This window comes from Musa acuminata, chromosome BXJ3-6, assembly GCF_036884655.1.
Source record: "Musa acuminata AAA Group cultivar baxijiao chromosome BXJ3-6, Cavendish_Baxijiao_AAA, whole genome shotgun sequence".
In the NCBI taxonomy this organism is placed as follows: domain Eukaryota; kingdom Viridiplantae; phylum Streptophyta; class Magnoliopsida; order Zingiberales; family Musaceae; genus Musa; species Musa acuminata.
The window spans coordinates 1,878,258-1,894,398 of NC_088354.1; the positions used below are offsets into that span (position 1 = coordinate 1,878,258).

General features: G+C 40.5%; 3 protein-coding genes across 5 annotated transcripts; all 3 read left to right on the forward strand.

The window, feature by feature from the left end:
- The first annotated feature begins 57 nt into the window (after positions 1 to 57).
- On the forward strand, positions 58 to 6,292 carry LOC135640181 (probable LRR receptor-like serine/threonine-protein kinase At5g45780). Of its 3 annotated transcripts, XM_065154401.1 has the most exons (11): positions 58 to 774; positions 901 to 1,033; positions 1,118 to 1,189; positions 1,586 to 1,729; positions 1,815 to 1,886; positions 1,963 to 2,022; positions 2,713 to 2,786; positions 2,869 to 3,012; positions 3,087 to 3,422; positions 3,924 to 4,315; positions 5,790 to 6,292. In XM_065154401.1, the coding sequence occupies exons 1-11, from the start codon at positions 666 to 668 to the stop codon at positions 6,102 to 6,104; spliced, it is 1,851 nt and encodes a 616-aa protein (XP_065010473.1). In that variant the 5' UTR covers positions 58 to 665; the 3' UTR covers positions 6,105 to 6,292. The 3 variants fall into 3 exon arrangements, with proteins under 3 accessions (XP_065010473.1, XP_065010472.1, XP_065010471.1); XM_065154400.1 differs by having other exon boundaries at positions 901 to 1,189; XM_065154399.1 differs by having other exon boundaries at positions 901 to 1,189; positions 1,815 to 1,873; positions 2,721 to 2,786.
- Positions 6,293 to 7,100: 808 nt separating this feature from the next.
- On the forward strand, positions 7,101 to 12,556 carry LOC135640703 (glutamate receptor 3.5-like). Its single transcript, XM_065155399.1, has 7 exons — positions 7,101 to 7,239; positions 7,306 to 7,649; positions 8,149 to 9,494; positions 9,663 to 9,940; positions 11,347 to 11,378; positions 11,460 to 11,866; positions 11,959 to 12,556. Exons 2-7 carry the CDS (start codon positions 7,385 to 7,387, stop codon positions 12,406 to 12,408), a joined length of 2,778 nt encoding a protein of 925 aa, XP_065011471.1. The 5' UTR covers positions 7,101 to 7,239; positions 7,306 to 7,384; the 3' UTR covers positions 12,409 to 12,556.
- A 257-nt stretch (positions 12,557 to 12,813) lies between these two features.
- LOC135640387 (septum-promoting GTP-binding protein 1-like) lies at positions 12,814 to 15,829 on the forward strand. The gene is made up of 6 exons (XM_065154768.1): positions 12,814 to 13,297; positions 13,369 to 13,489; positions 13,604 to 13,700; positions 13,935 to 13,974; positions 14,102 to 14,185; positions 15,564 to 15,829. The coding sequence occupies exons 1-6, from the start codon at positions 13,010 to 13,012 to the stop codon at positions 15,726 to 15,728; spliced, it is 795 nt and encodes a 264-aa protein (XP_065010840.1). The 5' UTR covers positions 12,814 to 13,009; the 3' UTR covers positions 15,729 to 15,829.
- The last annotated feature ends 312 nt before the right edge of the window (positions 15,830 to 16,141 follow it).

The window sequence follows — 16,141 nt, forward strand, 5'->3', positions numbered from 1 at the left end:
ATGTCCCGACTCGATGACCTCGTGGATGCGCGCCACGTCCCTCGATCGTGACGTAAGTAGCGACGGAAGACGCACTTCTTGCACGATCTCAGAACACGAAGAAGCGAGAAGAACAAATCTACAACGCTCTCTCGGTTTATGTGAACAGATTTGTCGCGACACAAGTACGTGAAACAGCCTGAGGCGCGACTCTGCACCCGGCGCTGTCCATGTCTTTCAGCTATGGCCAGACCGAATCATCAGCTTTCGACAACGAAGTCAAATCTCCGCTGGTGGTAGTGTGCGTGCGGTGCAGCGGGCGCTGAGGAGGGCAACGCATCAGTGGGTGGTACCGTCGACATGGTGCTCCCATCTCGAGGCCATATCACCGTCTTCCTACAGCTGCCGTCCGTGAATCCAGCTGTTCGCGGCCTTGGCTCCGTTCAACGAGGACGCTTGTGTTTAATACTATTGTTGTTAATGAACTGCTCCTTTGTTGCCTCGTTTTTAATTCTTCCTCTCTCGGTGCGCGCGGCGAACGAGACCTCGAAACGGGTGCGAGTCCAGGAACGGAGACCTCGCCTCGGGGAGGTAGGCAGAGCATCGATTCGAACCATGGTCATCAGCTACTTCCCGAGCTTCCTCTTTCCTTCTACTTGTGATGATCAGCTTTGTTGCAGCGATTAATGGAGCACTATTCTCTGCTACTGCTGCTTTTCTTCTCCTTCTTGTTTTGGGTCCAAATGGTGCGTTCCTCGGACCCTCTTCTTTCTCCCAAAGGCGTCAACTACGAAGGTACATGGCCGCACACTCTCATTGCTTTACTCTCTCCATGGAATGGCAGACGGGTTCTTTTCCTTTTGTCTTTTTCTTTGGATTTATGCAACAAAATGACTTGTGGGAATGTAACTACGGAAGCAGTGGCGGCTCTGATGTCCGTGAAGAGTCGGATGAGGGATGAGGCCGGGGTGATGGACGGGTGGGATATCAATTCGGTGGACCCTTGCACATGGTTCATGGTCGGCTGCTCCTCCGACGGATTCGTCATCTCCCTGTGCGCATTACTCTCCCGCTGCTGCTGCCTCTTTCTTTTTCCCCTTAACTTGGGGTTCTTTATTTACTGGCGTTGGGTGAACAGGGAAATGGCGAGCAATAGTTTGTCTGGGACTCTGTCTCCAAGCATTGGCAACCTAAGTCACTTGCAAACCCTGTGAGTAGTCCAAAGATTTCTGCCTTACTTTTCGGTCTCCTGCCAATCTCCATCGCATTTTTAGATGAGTTAAAAGTGGTGTACAAGTTTGGGCTACTAGTAAATTAATGTTTTGTCCGAAGGTCTGGGTATTGCCTTAAGCCACTTGACAGATGAGTAGCAAGCGTAAATCTTTGGTTAGATTCTTTGTTAAAAGTCTCGAGAGGTCAAGGATACAACCAAAGTCATCAGTGTTCATGGCTGAATCGAATGTGATTGAACAGGTACCTAAAAAAAGAAAGTAGACAAAAGATTGTAAGAGATCTGTTGGTCAAGACATGAGTATCTAGTGTTCCCATTATTTGCATAGCATTTACAAATATGTAACTCGAGTACTGAAGATATCTTTGATTTCAGGCTATTGCAAAATAACAAAATTTTAGGTCCTGTTCCTCCAGAAATAGGGAAGTTGTCACAGCTGAAGACTCTTGATATTTCCAGTAACCAGTTTACTGGGGAAATTCCAAAGTCGCTTGGGCTTCTGACTCAATTAGTTTACTTGTAAGTGAAAATTTTGAACTCAGTAGGGCTTTGTTTAGAGAAATTGATGTTTTTGATGTTGTTATGCTACTCTGTCCTGCTTTAGGCGTCTCAACAGGAACAATTTGTCTGGTCAGATTCCTGAGGCTGTTGCTAATCTTTCAGGTCTTTTGTTCTTGTATGTACCCTGTCGAACTATTTTACATTTCTCCTTTTATTTGCTAAGTAAAACTTATAATTGTAAACTATTTCAGAGATGTCTCATATAATAATCTCACTGGACCAACTCCAAAGATCCTTGCAAAAGATTACAGGTGAGAAGGATGACCCCAGATGAGATATAATTCATTTTTTTTCTTCTGTTTTATGTTTTTGTTTTTCACTGGCTTTTGAAACTGATTGACATTATGATGGCTTGAATTATGATTAACTATCTTGATTTAGTATAATCTCGATTATTTGTTTTTTTCATTATTTTGTCTTCTCTTGTTTAAATATGGTTCTATATCAAAATTTAAAAAAAGATGACTTGCCATATCATGTCTTTATCTTGATATTGGTTCATGCAATTAGACATGATATATCACTCTTATAATTACCTAAGGAATTTTGAGTTACAACCTTCGGTTGTCAACTTTCAGCAGACCTTCGGTTGGCTTATAGTAACACAACCTTTATGATGCAATTTATGTTTTCTATATAAATATTCTATTGAGATGGCAAATTACCATCTGCAATTATGTCAAATCAAAAATGCATATGGTTAAACTCGTGAAGGAATCCGAGGTAAACATTACTTGAATTCAACATAATTAACCTGGTATGGAGCAGAGACCTTTTGGACTAGCCAACCTTTTTAGGTTTTTGGTTCTGAGTGATCATTTTTCGTCGAATCACTTCAGTTTTGGAATTCTTTTTGTTATTGTGTTTCTCTGATTTCTCTGATTAACATTCTATGACATTCTTCTATTGAAACTTTAGTAACTGTAACTTTGTACGTATAGTGTTGCAGGTAATATTTTTCTTTGCAACACATCTCTCTTACATGGTTGTGCAGATGTACCCGTACAATTCAATGGTATTTCACTTGCTAAATAGGATGTTGTTACTTACCATAGCATATCATCAGAGGCACTGATCTGTGTTTGTTTGACTTGCAGAAACTAAAACTTCAGGACAAACAAACAACCATCAGTTAGCAGTTGCGATTCCTCTAAGTGTTGGTTGTACCTTAGTACTGTCTTTGCTGCTACTTGTTTTCTGGTTATGTTGCTGCAAATGGAGTATGCACTTTGCAGCTGACGGTATCCTTCAAGCACCCTATTTGATAATCATGAAGAACACAATGCATGCTCACCAATTACTGATTTCTCTGCAGATCTGGACTATGAGTTTGAAATGGGCCACTTGAGGAGATTTTCATATCGTGAACTTCAAGCTGCAACAGAAAATTTTAATGCTAAAAATATATTAGGACAGGGTGGATTTGGAGTTGTTTATAAAGGCCATCTTAGAAATGGAACCATGGTGGCAGTGAAAAGATTGAAAGATCCCAACTTTACTGGAGAAGTCCAGTTCCAAACAGAAGTTGAGATGATTGGCCTAGCTTTGCACAGGAACTTACTACGTCTATATGGTTTTTGCATGACCTCAAATGAGAGACTGCTTGTTTATCCTTTTATGCCAAATGGGAGTGTCGCTGATCGTTTAAGAGGTAGTTGCATCTATTTGGTTCTCTAGCAACATGATATGGATACATGAACTTAGTAACTATATAACTTGATGAATCTCATTAACTTGGCGATTCTTATTGTGTTCAAGCTCTGGAACTAACTCATCATGGCTAAATCTACTTATGTTTTGGTTTTTGATTGCATAATTTTTTTTAAAATCTGATGTAAGTAACCCTTTCTTTTTTATGAAAAAACAGCCTTAGGAACTTCATCACCTTATACATGATGAGGAACAGGTTTGACATGAAGCTGTTAAAGGATTATTCTTGAAGATTTTTATGATTTGTTTTCCAGTTCAAATTTGTTTCTCTTGGTGGATTTTACAATTGAGCATCGCTCAGATAAGCCGAAATGCAACTTATTGTGGCTTGAGTTGAAATTTGCACTCATTTGCCTTCCAAAATTGGTGTGATCAAAGATAATTGGCTTTTGTTTACTTTCCTTGAGTTCCTTCTTTAAGTAGGTATAGTTATTATTTGCAGATCGTTGTCAAAGTAAACCATCCTTGGACTGGAACAAGCGCATGCGAATTGCAATTGGAGCTGCTAGGGGTCTTTTATATTTGCACGAACAGTGCAATCCAAAAATCATTCACAGGGATGTTAAAGCTGCAAATATTTTACTTGATGAAAGCTTTGAAGCAGTTGTTGGGGACTTTGGATTGGCAAAACTGCTTGATAGAAGGGAATCTCATGTCACAACTGCTGTCCGTGGCACCGTAGGACACATTGCTCCAGAGTATCTTTCTACTGGACAGTCCTCAGAGAAGACTGATGTGTATGGATTTGGCATCTTGTTATTGGAGTTGATAACAGGACAAAAGACCATGAGCTCTGGAAATGGTAATGTCCAGAAAGGAATGATCCTCGACTGGGTAAGATTTTTGTTGAAGGAATATCTGCAATTTTTCCTTGTATGTTTGCCTGTATCCTTTTGCTTAACCACATGGAGTTTAACAAGTACTTGACAAAATGAGAAATGTCTTTTCTATAATAATTCTTATGTCATTGTTCCATTCATTAACAATATATAACTAATACTTGTATAATTTCTGCTGCATTATTTATTTATTTCCTTTTTGAGCATATATCATATAGGTACACATAATTTTATACTTCTCTGTTTACTAGGGAAGGAATCTGTTATAACTGGTGATATAGCTGATAAGTTGAATAGTTATTTTCAACATTCATTGAGTTAGGTTGCTATTTAGATTAGATATCAGGCTTAGTTGCAGCATGTTGGTGTATCTCATACATTCCTAGTTGGCTGTTTAATTAAACTTACATCTCAATCAACTACATAACAGATCAAAGTCAGGTCCATTGCCTATCGGAAGTCAAATTTGACATGAGCTATTTGGATTAATCTTGTTTGTTATGTTCTGATTTGCTATTTCAACTATCAAGCATACATCATGTATGTAGTGACATACGTTTCTTTTGATTTTGAACTCCTATGCAGTACACTACTGCATTTGAACTTCTCTGTCATGTGATGCTACAGTGATTTTTTCCTGACCAACAAAAGTTAATTATAATCATCAAAGGATTAGCCAAGTAAAGAAGAAACTACATTAAGACAAGGCTTTTGTTGGAACTGCATATTTCGATCTCCTAGATTTGATGTTCTGAGTGTCATTATAAATCTTGCCATGGCTGAAAAAAGGTATGATGAACCAATCCCATATGTGCATATGGACTGTCGGACATGACATCAGCTTGGATTATCAAGTTAAATTAGGTTTTAGCCTGCTCTAATTTCTAACTGATATTGAACTGCTACGATGTTAGTAAGTAGGTCTGCAACAATGAAGCCGACTTTTAAGGAAGCATGGTTAGGAGCCAATAATAAGTGACTTTCTGGCACCCGAAGCACTCAAATTAGATAATGAACAATGGTTTGCTATAACATACGGTGTGTGATCAGAGAAGAAAATAAAGACATGAAGATTATGTGGTTGGTCATTTAAACCTATATCCACAGGCAAAGCTGAAGATGAGCTTTCAGTGTGCCAAAGGTAAAAGTAAGTACAAGACAACAGCCATTTGTGTATCCCCAAAAATTCCCAGTATGCACAAACTATAAGAAAAAATGAGAAAAAAATATTACAAAATTGGACATTCTGCAAACTCCACCACTCTAAAATTTCTTAGTTAGGTGATGTATGCTGCAGACCAAATTATAAGGCACTCCTGACGTGTACATAACCAGCACAGGCTGAATTCCTTTGATCCAATGATTTGGTAGTTTGTGTTGTATTCCCTTTCAATCATAACGGAACTTGGTATGGAGTTAAAGAGCTGCCTTATTACTGGCTATTGATTGGTGAACTAATGGCTATGCAGGTCAAGACCTTACATGAGGAGGAGAGAGTCCATGAAATGGTTGATAGGGATCTTAATGGTTCCTTTAGTACAGCTCAACTGGAAAATGCTGTTGATGTTGTTCTTCTCTGCACTCAGTCTAATCCCAGCCTCCGGCCGAAGATGTCTGAAGTTGTTAAGGCACTTGAATCCATTGCCAGGCCAGCTGAACAAACTGAAGAATCGAACGGCGAAATAATTTACGGGAGGTCTTGCAGTTTCTCAAGAAGTTTTGATGGTGCCAATGAAGCATCTTCTTTCATCATCGAGGCGATAGAGCTCTCAGGACCCAGATGACCTGCACCGTGAATCTGTTATTCGATTCCTGTTTTGTTTATCCGATAGCAAGATTGGTTAACCCATACACCACGGACAAGAGCGTCCGATCATTTTGGCTGTTGGAGTGATAGAAACTGTACATACAGATGAGGTTGCTGAAACGTTTGAGCTTGTCTAGCAGTCTGCTATGAACAATGTGAATCAACTTGAGCTACTTGTGCACTTATCAATCACTCGTTTGATCATTTTGCTGCGTTCTTTCTTTTCTGTTGTTGTAACATAATTGCCATCATGTCATGAGGTCTTGACTTCTTAACAGATGAGCCTCAATTAGTATATGAGCTACTGGGTTGTAAACAAGTGCAAGAGAAAGAACTCAAGTCAACTCAGCAATTTTCGTCGTTTAACCCAGAGCAAGGTTCATATCGCTGGGCCAACCAAATGGCCCGACAGAGGCGTGTGAAATCTAATAAATAATTTTTCTTTACAGAGGAAATGCTCCGATCCTTTTGGCATGAAGAATGAGCGTCGGAATCAATCTCCGCCAAAGACTTGAATGGCGGCTACGTACCCACCACCCATGTCTTTCAACGACAGGGACCGAATCAGATCTACGTCAGAATCTGCTGACGTAGATGAGCTTTGTCTGTGCGTCACGCGAATCTTACTTGCACATTTTGTCTTCACATTATTATCGTGATCTACCACAGATAGAGAGAGAGAGCAGCATTCACGCAAGTTTCTTAAAGAAGTAATTTGTTTTGGTTACATAAAGCAGCAGGCACCGAGGAGTTACTGCGGTGTTCATTTCTTGGGCTAAAAGGTAGAACAGTCCGGAGAAAGAAGCTAAACCGTGGCTGATTGGCATATTTCTTCTCCTCTTGATGAGCATTAGGAATAGTTCTTTGCTTAAATCTCTCCACTGTAGCAAAGAGAGTCCGGATTCCTTTTCCTTGACCCAAGTAGACCCTAGGAATATCAGGTGGCAAGGCAAGTGATTCCTTTACACCACCACAATGTCTATAAACAGATCTCCATGGTGTGTTGCTCAGTCTCCATGCACATCAATGTCAATCTTTTGGACCTCAAAAGGGGCTCAAAACCTCTTCTCATGAGATACTCATTGATGGGATTTGAATACTTGGGAGTCTTGGTGAGTTGGTTCTTTAGCTCTGTCTCTCTCTCTCCCTCTCTCCATGACCTTGGATTTTTCTCACAGGTAGGTTGACGTGCGGACCCTCAGCACCGGCGGCAATGTCATTCTGACCACAAGCCGCAAGCAAACCAACCTGTGGAAGATGGTCTCGGTTCCTCTGTTGGCTCTGTGTTTCTCCGTTAGCCTGGTTGGGACCGTGGCTGGCAGCGGCAACATCGCCTCTTGGCCGAGTGCTGTCAACGTAGGGGCTCTTTTCACCTTCGATTCGACGATAGGGAGGGCGGCGAAGCTGGCCATCGAGCTGGCCGTCGAGGATGTCAACAGCAGCCCGAGCGTTCTCGCTGGGACGAGGCTCAACTTGTATGCGCAGGACACCTACTGCAGTGGGTTTTTTGGGATTATAGAAAGTATGTGAAGTGACATATAACTTATAAGCAGAATCATTTCCCTATTTTATAGATTGATTGTGCCTCTTGTTATTTGAAGCCTTTAGCTCATGTTTTTCCAGTGAAGTTTTTGACAATCCATATATTCTCGCTGACATAATTTTTTCGTGTCGAGTTGTTCTTGTGTCTTCTGATTGAAACTTTCTTCCTTTTCTTTCTGTTTTGTTGCTGTTTGTCACTAATATCTTCAGTCTCGGCGTCTATTCTAGAAATTTTTAGATAGTCCTGGTGAGTTTTGACAAGAAATACTTTTGACAGGATTTAGTTTGAGATGGAATTTGTTTAGATTCATTGTAGAACATGTAATGCGCCCTTACAATATCAAGGGAATCGTGTCCTTGTTCCACCATTCAGATAAGCAAATCTGGTTCGGTACCATTAAAGTTCCTAAGAAATTTGTTGTCTTTTGGTGATTGGAACATTGCAAGAGTCTGATGAGGAAAAATCTTGGATTTTGCAGGCTTGCAGCTGATAGAGAAAAATGTGGTGGCCATCATTGGTCCACAGTCCTCTGGGATTGCCCATGTCGTCTCTCATGTTGCAAACGAACTCCATGTGCCACTTCTCTCATTTGCAGCTACGGACCCAGCCCTTTCTTCTCTCGAGCATTCTTATTTTATACGCATGACTCAAAGTGACTATTTCCAGATGAATGCCATAGCTGATTTGGTTGGAAACTATGGTTGGAGAGAGGTCACTGCGATCTTCACAGATGATGACTTCGGGAGAGGTGGAATAGATGCTTTGGGTGACGCACTTGCGAAGAGACACACTAAGATCTCCTACAAAGCTGCCATCCCTCCTAATGCCAACGAAAGTGCTATTGATGATTTGTTGGTGAGAGTAAACTTCATGGAGTCTCGAATTTATGTCGTTCATGTGAACCCTGATTCTGGTCTTAAAGTTTTCTCCATTGCAAAATATCGTGGTATGATGGCTACTGGTTATGTATGGATCACATCAGATTGGCTTACTTCTGTTTTAGATTCATTTGGTTCCCCCAATCCTGATACCATGGACCTTATCCAAGGGGTCATTGCTCTTCGTCAGCATGTCCCAGATTCTGATGTCAAGCAATCATTTATATCAAGATGGAGTGATATGCGTCGGAGAGGTAATACCACTTCAAGCTTGAACACATATGCATTGTATGCTTATGATTCAGTTTGGTTAGTTGCCCATGCTATCGACCAGCTCCTCAAAGGAGGACAGACATTTAATTTCTCTGATGATCCTAAGTTGCAAGATGCAAATGGAAGTTCACTGCATTTGACTGCAATTAAGAACTTCAACACCGGGGACAATTTGCTTCATGAGCTGCTGCTGACGAAGTTTACAGGCCTGACCGGTCAAGTTCAGTTCGATTCAGATGGCAACTTGATCCATCCAGCCTATGATATCCTTAATATTGGAGGGACAGGTTTCAGGAGAATAGGATTTTGGTCCAATTATTCGGGTCTTTCAGTTATTGCTCCAGAAAGTTTGTACAGTAAACGACCAAACACTTCCGACGGTAGTCAGCAGCTTTATAGTGTCATTTGGCCTGGAGAAACTATGACAACGCCTCGTGGTTGGGTGTTTCCCAACAGTGGAAAGTCTCTAAGAATTGGAGTTCCTTACAGAACAAGCTTTACAGAATTTGTATCTAAAGATAACGGCCCTGACAATGTGAAGGGATACTGTATTGATGTGTTTAAAGCTGCAGTCAACTTGTTGCCTTATCCAGTTCCATTGTCATTCATTCTGTTTGGAAATGGTTCTAAGAATCCAAGCTACGATGAATTGGTGGAGAAAGTTCATGAAAATGTGTGTATTGCCCTTGTATCGAAATTATGCTTTAGTATTCTATTCAAACTCCTTTACTGCTTTGTAAATTAGAAAATGCCTTCATCTGTTGTCATTTGCATATTTGATAAATCGCCGTTCTTATAATGATTCTCAGAAAAATCTTAACTTATTTACTTGCATGTTTAGTACTTCGATGCAGCTGTGGGGGACATATCTATCGTGACAAATCGAACGAGGATCGTTGATTTTACGCAGCCATATGCAGAGTCAGGGCTTGTCATTGTTGCACCTGCCAAAGAGCAACACTCAAATGCTTGGGCTTTCCTAAAACCTTTCAACACTACAATGTGGTGCGCCACAGGAGCTTTCTTCCTTTTTGTGGGTTTAGTTGTTTGGATTCTTGAGCATCGTCTGAATCAAGATTTTCGTGGGTCTCCAAAGCAACAAATTGCAACTATTTTTTGGTCAGTATCCTCTACTGCTGAGAGTTATTTTAACTGATGTAATAGACTGATACACTAGAGAAGTTTCCAGTACCTGTTAAAATGTGGATATTACGTGACAGGTCATATTACTGGCAACAAGTCAAATCTTGAAGGCATAAATCCTTTTCTCTATTTTTTCATCTGAACTATGTTCATTCATTTGTTGCCTGACATTCTCGTGAATACACATGTAATATTTTCTATCTTATTATTATGATATTTAATACCATAGCAGGTAGTCTTGGAAGTGTGGGCTTTTTTCTGTAACAGGGACCTTCTTGCATGGTGATTGACGATCGTAGTTGTTCTATAGGAATAGAGGGCTGGACACTCTCATCAGATACTTCTTGGACTCCATGAATTGTACACTGGTTATATGCTTGGGTCTTATTGCTTTTGGCAAAATAAACCATTCCATATGTCCCTTGGCAGTGTGGTTCTCATGCTTTTCAGATGGATAAGAGGCATGTTTCCTTTAAAATCCAAATGTCTACATGCAGACCAATGTGAAAACAAAGGATAAACAACGCATGTGCTTGTACTGATATGTTCTCAGAACATTCGATTAATTGTTCTTGCAATTAACATCGTTGCATTAATGGTTATTTACTGTGCATCCAGCATCCATTTTGTTATTAGCATCTTGATGCCTGAGGTTTTATCTCTGCATAGATGGGGACAGGGTTGATTCTCTGTGTATCTGGGCGTCGCCATGTATCTCAGTTTTAGTACTGTCACATCACCATCTCCTGGCTTAATATTTAACGCAACAGTGAAGCAACTCTCATTTATATTTTCTGCATCTGAAATTCAACATATAGAATAAACTTTTGGCTGGGTATGTCTTCTTCAGCACTTTTAGCGTATGTATTTCACATAATTTTCACTTCACTACATCAAGTCCTGTAAGAATGGACAACATAATGTCGTCCCAATCGTTTTAGGAAGTAATTTTTGGGTTATATTGGGCTCACAGGTGTTTGGTTTTCATGCTTTAGATATGCTGGAGATAATTTTGATTCAGCAACAGGAGTATCAATTAGCCCAACAAAAAAACTCTAACCCATTGGGTGAATCTAAAGTTTGATGACTATTCCAAGGATCCTCTTTTAAGTTCCTGGTTTTAATGTAAACTTTATCATCAAAGTCTCATTATATTCAAGATGGATATGATGCTAGTTGGGTTAAGTTTTGATCTTTTTAATCATTTTCCATCTAATGATTAATGTAAATAGATATACCTCATCTTCAATGGAGTGTCTTAGCAGATGAGCCATGTTATAATCATATGCTGTGGATCCTGTTTTCGTTAATTTTTTGTTAGGCTTTTTGTACTTTTCTTTCCCAGATACTCTAAGACTTTTTAAAATTCCATACTTTTGCAGGTTTAGTTTATCGACGATGTTCTTTGCTCACAGTAAGTAAACCTCATTCACACAACAGTATCAGTAAAATATAGGAATCTGAAAGTTCTGTTCTAAAGCTATGGTTGTTTCAGGAGAAACCACTGTGAGCACCCTTGGACGGTTCGTGCTGATTGTATGGATGTTCGTGGTCTTGATTATCAATTCGAGCTACACCGCAAACCTGACATCAATTCTTACTGTTCAGCAGCTCTCGTCGAGGATTGCAGGCATTGATACTTTAATGTCAGGTTCCGACCCAATTGGATACCAAGTTGGTTCGTTTTCAAAAAACTATATGATCGAAGACCTCAACATAGATGAGTCCAGATTGGTGCCACTTAATGATCCTGACGAATATGCAAGGGCACTTGACCTTGGGCCACGAGGTGGGGGCGTAGCAGCAATCGTCGACGAGCTTCCGTACATTGAAGTTTTCTTGTCTGATAATTGCAAATACATCACGGTTGGTCAGGAGTTCACTAAAAGTGGATGGGGATTTGTATGTGTCGATGTTCAGCAATGCTGCATTACTCTCTGCTTCAAATCTTAAAGACTATTGCGGTATTGAAAGTGATCGCTTTTCTCTTTCAGGCATTCCCAAGAGACTCTCCTCTTGCGCTGGACTTGTCGACCGCCATCCTAACGCTGTCAGAGAATGGTGATCTGCAAAGGATCCACGACAAATGGTTGACACAGAGCGGATGCACTTCTCAGGACAGTGACACTGATTCAAACCAGCTAAGCTTTGCCAGCTTCTGGGGCCTTTTTCTCATCTGCGGTCTTGCTTGTTTGATGGCTCTCATGATCTTCTTCCTGAAGACACTCTGTCAGTATCGCAAATATAGTACTCAAGCTAAAGTTGGGTGTTCTGGATCCGAGACGAGCGTCGAATGTACAAGTTACATTAAGGAGTTGCTTTCTTTTGTCGATAAAAAGGAAGAAGACGTCAAGAAATTTATGAAGAGTAAATCGAGTGAGAAACAACAACAAAATCAGCAAGATTCTGATGGACAATCCATGTCAAACAAATTCGAGATATAAGTGAAATAATTACTTGGTTGTCAGGAATATATCTGCATGTATAACATAATTTTCTCACTATTTTCTATTCAATTTCACTATATTACTTGAAAAATGCTGTTGACTTAACCTATATTTGTAGGCATCCTTTGAATTTTTTGTTTCTTCATTATTATCCACTCATAAATTGAGGAATTCTGAAAGATGCTATGGATAAAGAAAAGCATGTCGAGGAAAGAAAAAGGGACTTCTTAACTACAAGAAGACCTCAGAATGATTATTTATTGGTCGATGAATGCACATCTCGTCCATCTCATCGTCACAAACAAGGATGAAGACCGCGGAGGAGTCAACGCTCTCCCACCATAACGACAGCATAACACAACGGTGCAGCGTTACTTCCGACCGTTGTTCTTGCCGTCGGGAAGGTACCCGCGCGTCATTATTGTAAGGCGACGGCCGAATTGGACGCGCGAGCGACGAATAGAGATATATTGTCGTTGCATGGGTATATAATGAAGCTAATTAGCATCGCTAGAAATAACACCACCCCACGCGTCTTTGGCTCCTCGCCTCTGTTGATGGCCGAACGAGGCCTCCAGCCGTCCGTAGCCGCCGAACCATGACCCGCCTCGGCTGGGCTCGCTTCCTCGGGATCGCCTTCCTCCGCCGCTTCCTCCGCGCCGTCTGGGACCACCTTCTGTACTGCTCCTCGCTCGGCAGCCGCGGCCGGTACCGCCGGCTCAAGGCGTGCGTCCCGCCATCTCATCTCGTGGCGGAGAAGGACGGGAAGCCGACCGCCGCCGTGGGGCGTGCGGCGCTGTGCGCGGACGATGAGGGGGATTCTGACCTGGTGACCTTGAAGATCGGCCTCCTTGGTGACCGCCACACGGGGAAAACTAGCTTCCTGGTACGATAGGTGCATCCAATTGAATCGTGTGCTTCCTATTGATGAGATCTCGTTGCGTTCGGTGGTGGCAGATCAAGTATGTGGGGGATCTGGAGGAACAGAGGGAGCTGCACACGGCAGGATTGAATACGATGGACAAGGTTCTATTTGTTCGGGGAGCGAGGATTGCGTTCAGCATTTGGGATGTTGGAGGTAACCAAGACCTAAATTCGAGCTTTGTTCTCCGCGCTCTTACAGCCTTTGTTAGATTGGGATTCCAGCCCACGTTCCGTGTCTTGAGAGATTTCTCCATCTGGATAATTGCAGGTGATGACCAATTTCTCGACCGCGTTCCTGCAGCTTGTCAAGATGCTGTGGCAATTCTTGTATTGTTTGATCTCACCAATCGTTCTACCCTAAACAAGTCAGTAATTTTCTTTTCTATCACTGCAACAATTTTCCATGTCTCTTATTTTGGGGTCTCCGATTTCCCTTTAATTGTTCTATTTGTGGGTGAAACACCATGCGATGAACTGCTTCAAAGGTCAAAACTTTGTGAATTGTCACATGAACTCATAAGAAGAATATTAATGAATACTGACTCTTAAGCTTTTGACCTCCAACTGATGGCTCTATTTCTCTGTGCCCTCTTTTGCAGTGCCATTGGCTGGTACCAAAGGGCAAGAAAATGGAATAAGGTGCAGATCTGTTTCCTGTTCTTGTTTCTCACTAAGCATGATAATGCAATTATTGATTTTTGGTGAACTTTCATTGTCTTTTTAATCTGACCATATTAAATTTATTGTGTGCTTCTGCTTCATTCAGACGGCGATTCCTATCTTAATAGGTACCAAATTTGATGACTTTGCCCAGCTTCCTGTTGAAATGCAATGGACGATCGTGAATCAGGTAATCGACCTTTATGTTTTTTCATTGTATTGCTGTTTATATAAAGTTTTCTAAAAGGAATTGCCTAGCTGAGTCATTTAGGTTTAGCTAGCTTCTTATATGCATTATAACTCGATACATTGAATCTCTACACACTGGTACTTCTGATGTGTCCATGTGTCTTGCTGTTTAACAACTTTAGGATTTAGACTTGTCTCACTTCATCCACCCATTATGGTATAGGTTGCTCATTCAACATGGAATAATAATTGATCCATATGTTCTTTGAAGGGATGAGGCATGAAATAGAACACTAGGAAAGATGAAGCTGATTTGGTTTTATAGTTTGCAAGCATATAGACATGTTACTTCAGAGAGGTTTTGGTGGATCACCTAAAACCACAACCAAATAATGCTCCAAAGATAGATTTTATGATGCAACCGAGTGTAACTGAAACTTAGAGACCATGTATACCCGAGCAAAAGCTTGCCCTGGATCGAGCGCCTTGCATGTGTGATCTGTAATCTGTAGATCATTTAGTTCTTTACACTCCTAGATCTAAAGATGGCCAACTTAGACCAGCTGTCTTTCAAACATGTCATGAGATAAAAGGAGTGGGATAGCTTTTTGTGGAGTCCATGTGACACCTTTCTTTCATGTGTCCGCTTTCATTATGTACTATCAGCTGATCCAAACACTAAAGTAGGGTCTCAGTGAGTTTCAAGATTTAGTGTGTGCAATTGTCATTCTAAGGGTGTTTTTATGGTGGGTGGTACCTTTTTCACGCAGAATACTCGATTCAAAATTAAAGAGATCGGGGACAATGCCCTCGTTTGGTTGTCTTGGAACCTAGATTGGAGATCATGACTAAGAGTCAGAACATGAACCATAAGAACCAGCACTTGTCTAAAGCGATCTCAAACCCTGTTCAATTATTTATCTCTGGCATTTTGAGGCTTCTAAATCAGTAAAATAGAGCTGTAACGATATTCTTTATATTGGGTCATCCATCCATGGGGATAATTGTGATACTCCTTTGCGTCGGGTTCACATGAATCAACTTTTGATTCATAGAGCACCATTTCCATTATGCTTGCCCTGAATTCTGAGGTGATAGCTGCTTTTGATTGATGACATGATCGAATATAACCTTGAAATAGTGTCCTAAATGGCATCCATTTCCAGATGGGATGGACAAAACACAAAGGAAGACTTAGAAAACAGGCAATAAATTTATAATTCATTTCAATTTAAAATCTGACCCTTGTGGTTAGCTGATGGCATAACCAGAAACAGGGACTTTTTTAGCATTAACTATTTCTCCATGAGATGCTCATTTTGTATTATTTGGTGTTGAAATGGATGGAGTAAACCTGTTTTGTCTTGTTAATTATGCAGGCGAGAGCATATGCAAGAGCGATGAAAGCAACGCTATTTTTTTCAAGTGCTACTCACAACATAAATGTGAACAAGATTTTCAAGTTTGTGGCAGCCAAGCTCTTCAATTTGCCATGGTCGCTGGAAAGAAATCTGACTATTGGAGAGCCTATTATTGACTTTTAGCCTTCTCATTTTGTTTTGACTTTTTTGTATTGCAAGTGCCAGATTGTATATAAGAACTGCTGAACATTTTTAGATCAACACTTGGACCTCTTTTTTCTTCATGAGCAGTCAAGGTAAATTATGCTAGAAGTGAAAGCACTGCTATGTATGTATACATTTACAGACATCTAGAAGTTGACAAACTTTAATTATGATTTATAGAAATTATAAAAATTGAGGATTTACAAGTCTCATTTTGATCTCAGAAAACTAGGACTTGACTTTTTTATTGCAAGTTGAAAAACTATATTTTTTTTGTAAAATAAAGCAATCTATTTATATGAAATAGAAGATCTTGCTGCCAGACTCTTTTGGGGCTAATATAAATTAACACTATTTTAGCCTTAAAAAAAGGATTGAACAGAAGAAGTGCA

Bases quoted from the DNA above. Each gene is read 5' to 3' on its own strand.
- LOC135640181 (XM_065154400.1), top strand. From the start codon at position 666: ATGGAGCACTATTCTCTGCTACTGCTGCTTTTCTTCTCCTTCTTGTTT. The intron at 1,887-1,962 runs GTATGTACCCTG...AAACTATTTCAG, and splicing joins CTTTCAGGTCTTTTGTTCTT to AGATGTCTCATATAATAATC. The intron at 2,787-2,868 runs GTATTTCACTTG...TTTGACTTGCAG, and splicing joins TGTACCCGTACAATTCAATG to AAACTAAAACTTCAGGACAA.
- LOC135640703 (XM_065155399.1), top strand. From the start codon at position 7,385: ATGGTCTCGGTTCCTCTGTTGGCTCTGTGTTTCTCCGTTAGCCTGGTT. The intron at 9,941-11,346 runs GTCAGTATCCTC...ATACTTTTGCAG, and splicing joins CAAATTGCAACTATTTTTTG to GTTTAGTTTATCGACGATGT. The intron at 11,867-11,958 runs GTATGTGTCGAT...TTTCTCTTTCAG, and splicing joins CTAAAAGTGGATGGGGATTT to GCATTCCCAAGAGACTCTCC.
- LOC135640387 (XM_065154768.1), top strand. From the start codon at position 13,010: ATGACCCGCCTCGGCTGGGCTCGCTTCCTCGGGATCGCCTTCCTCCGC. The intron at 13,490-13,603 runs GTAACCAAGACC...GGATAATTGCAG, and splicing joins CAGCATTTGGGATGTTGGAG to GTGATGACCAATTTCTCGAC. The intron at 13,975-14,101 runs GTGCAGATCTGT...TGCTTCATTCAG, and splicing joins GGGCAAGAAAATGGAATAAG to ACGGCGATTCCTATCTTAAT.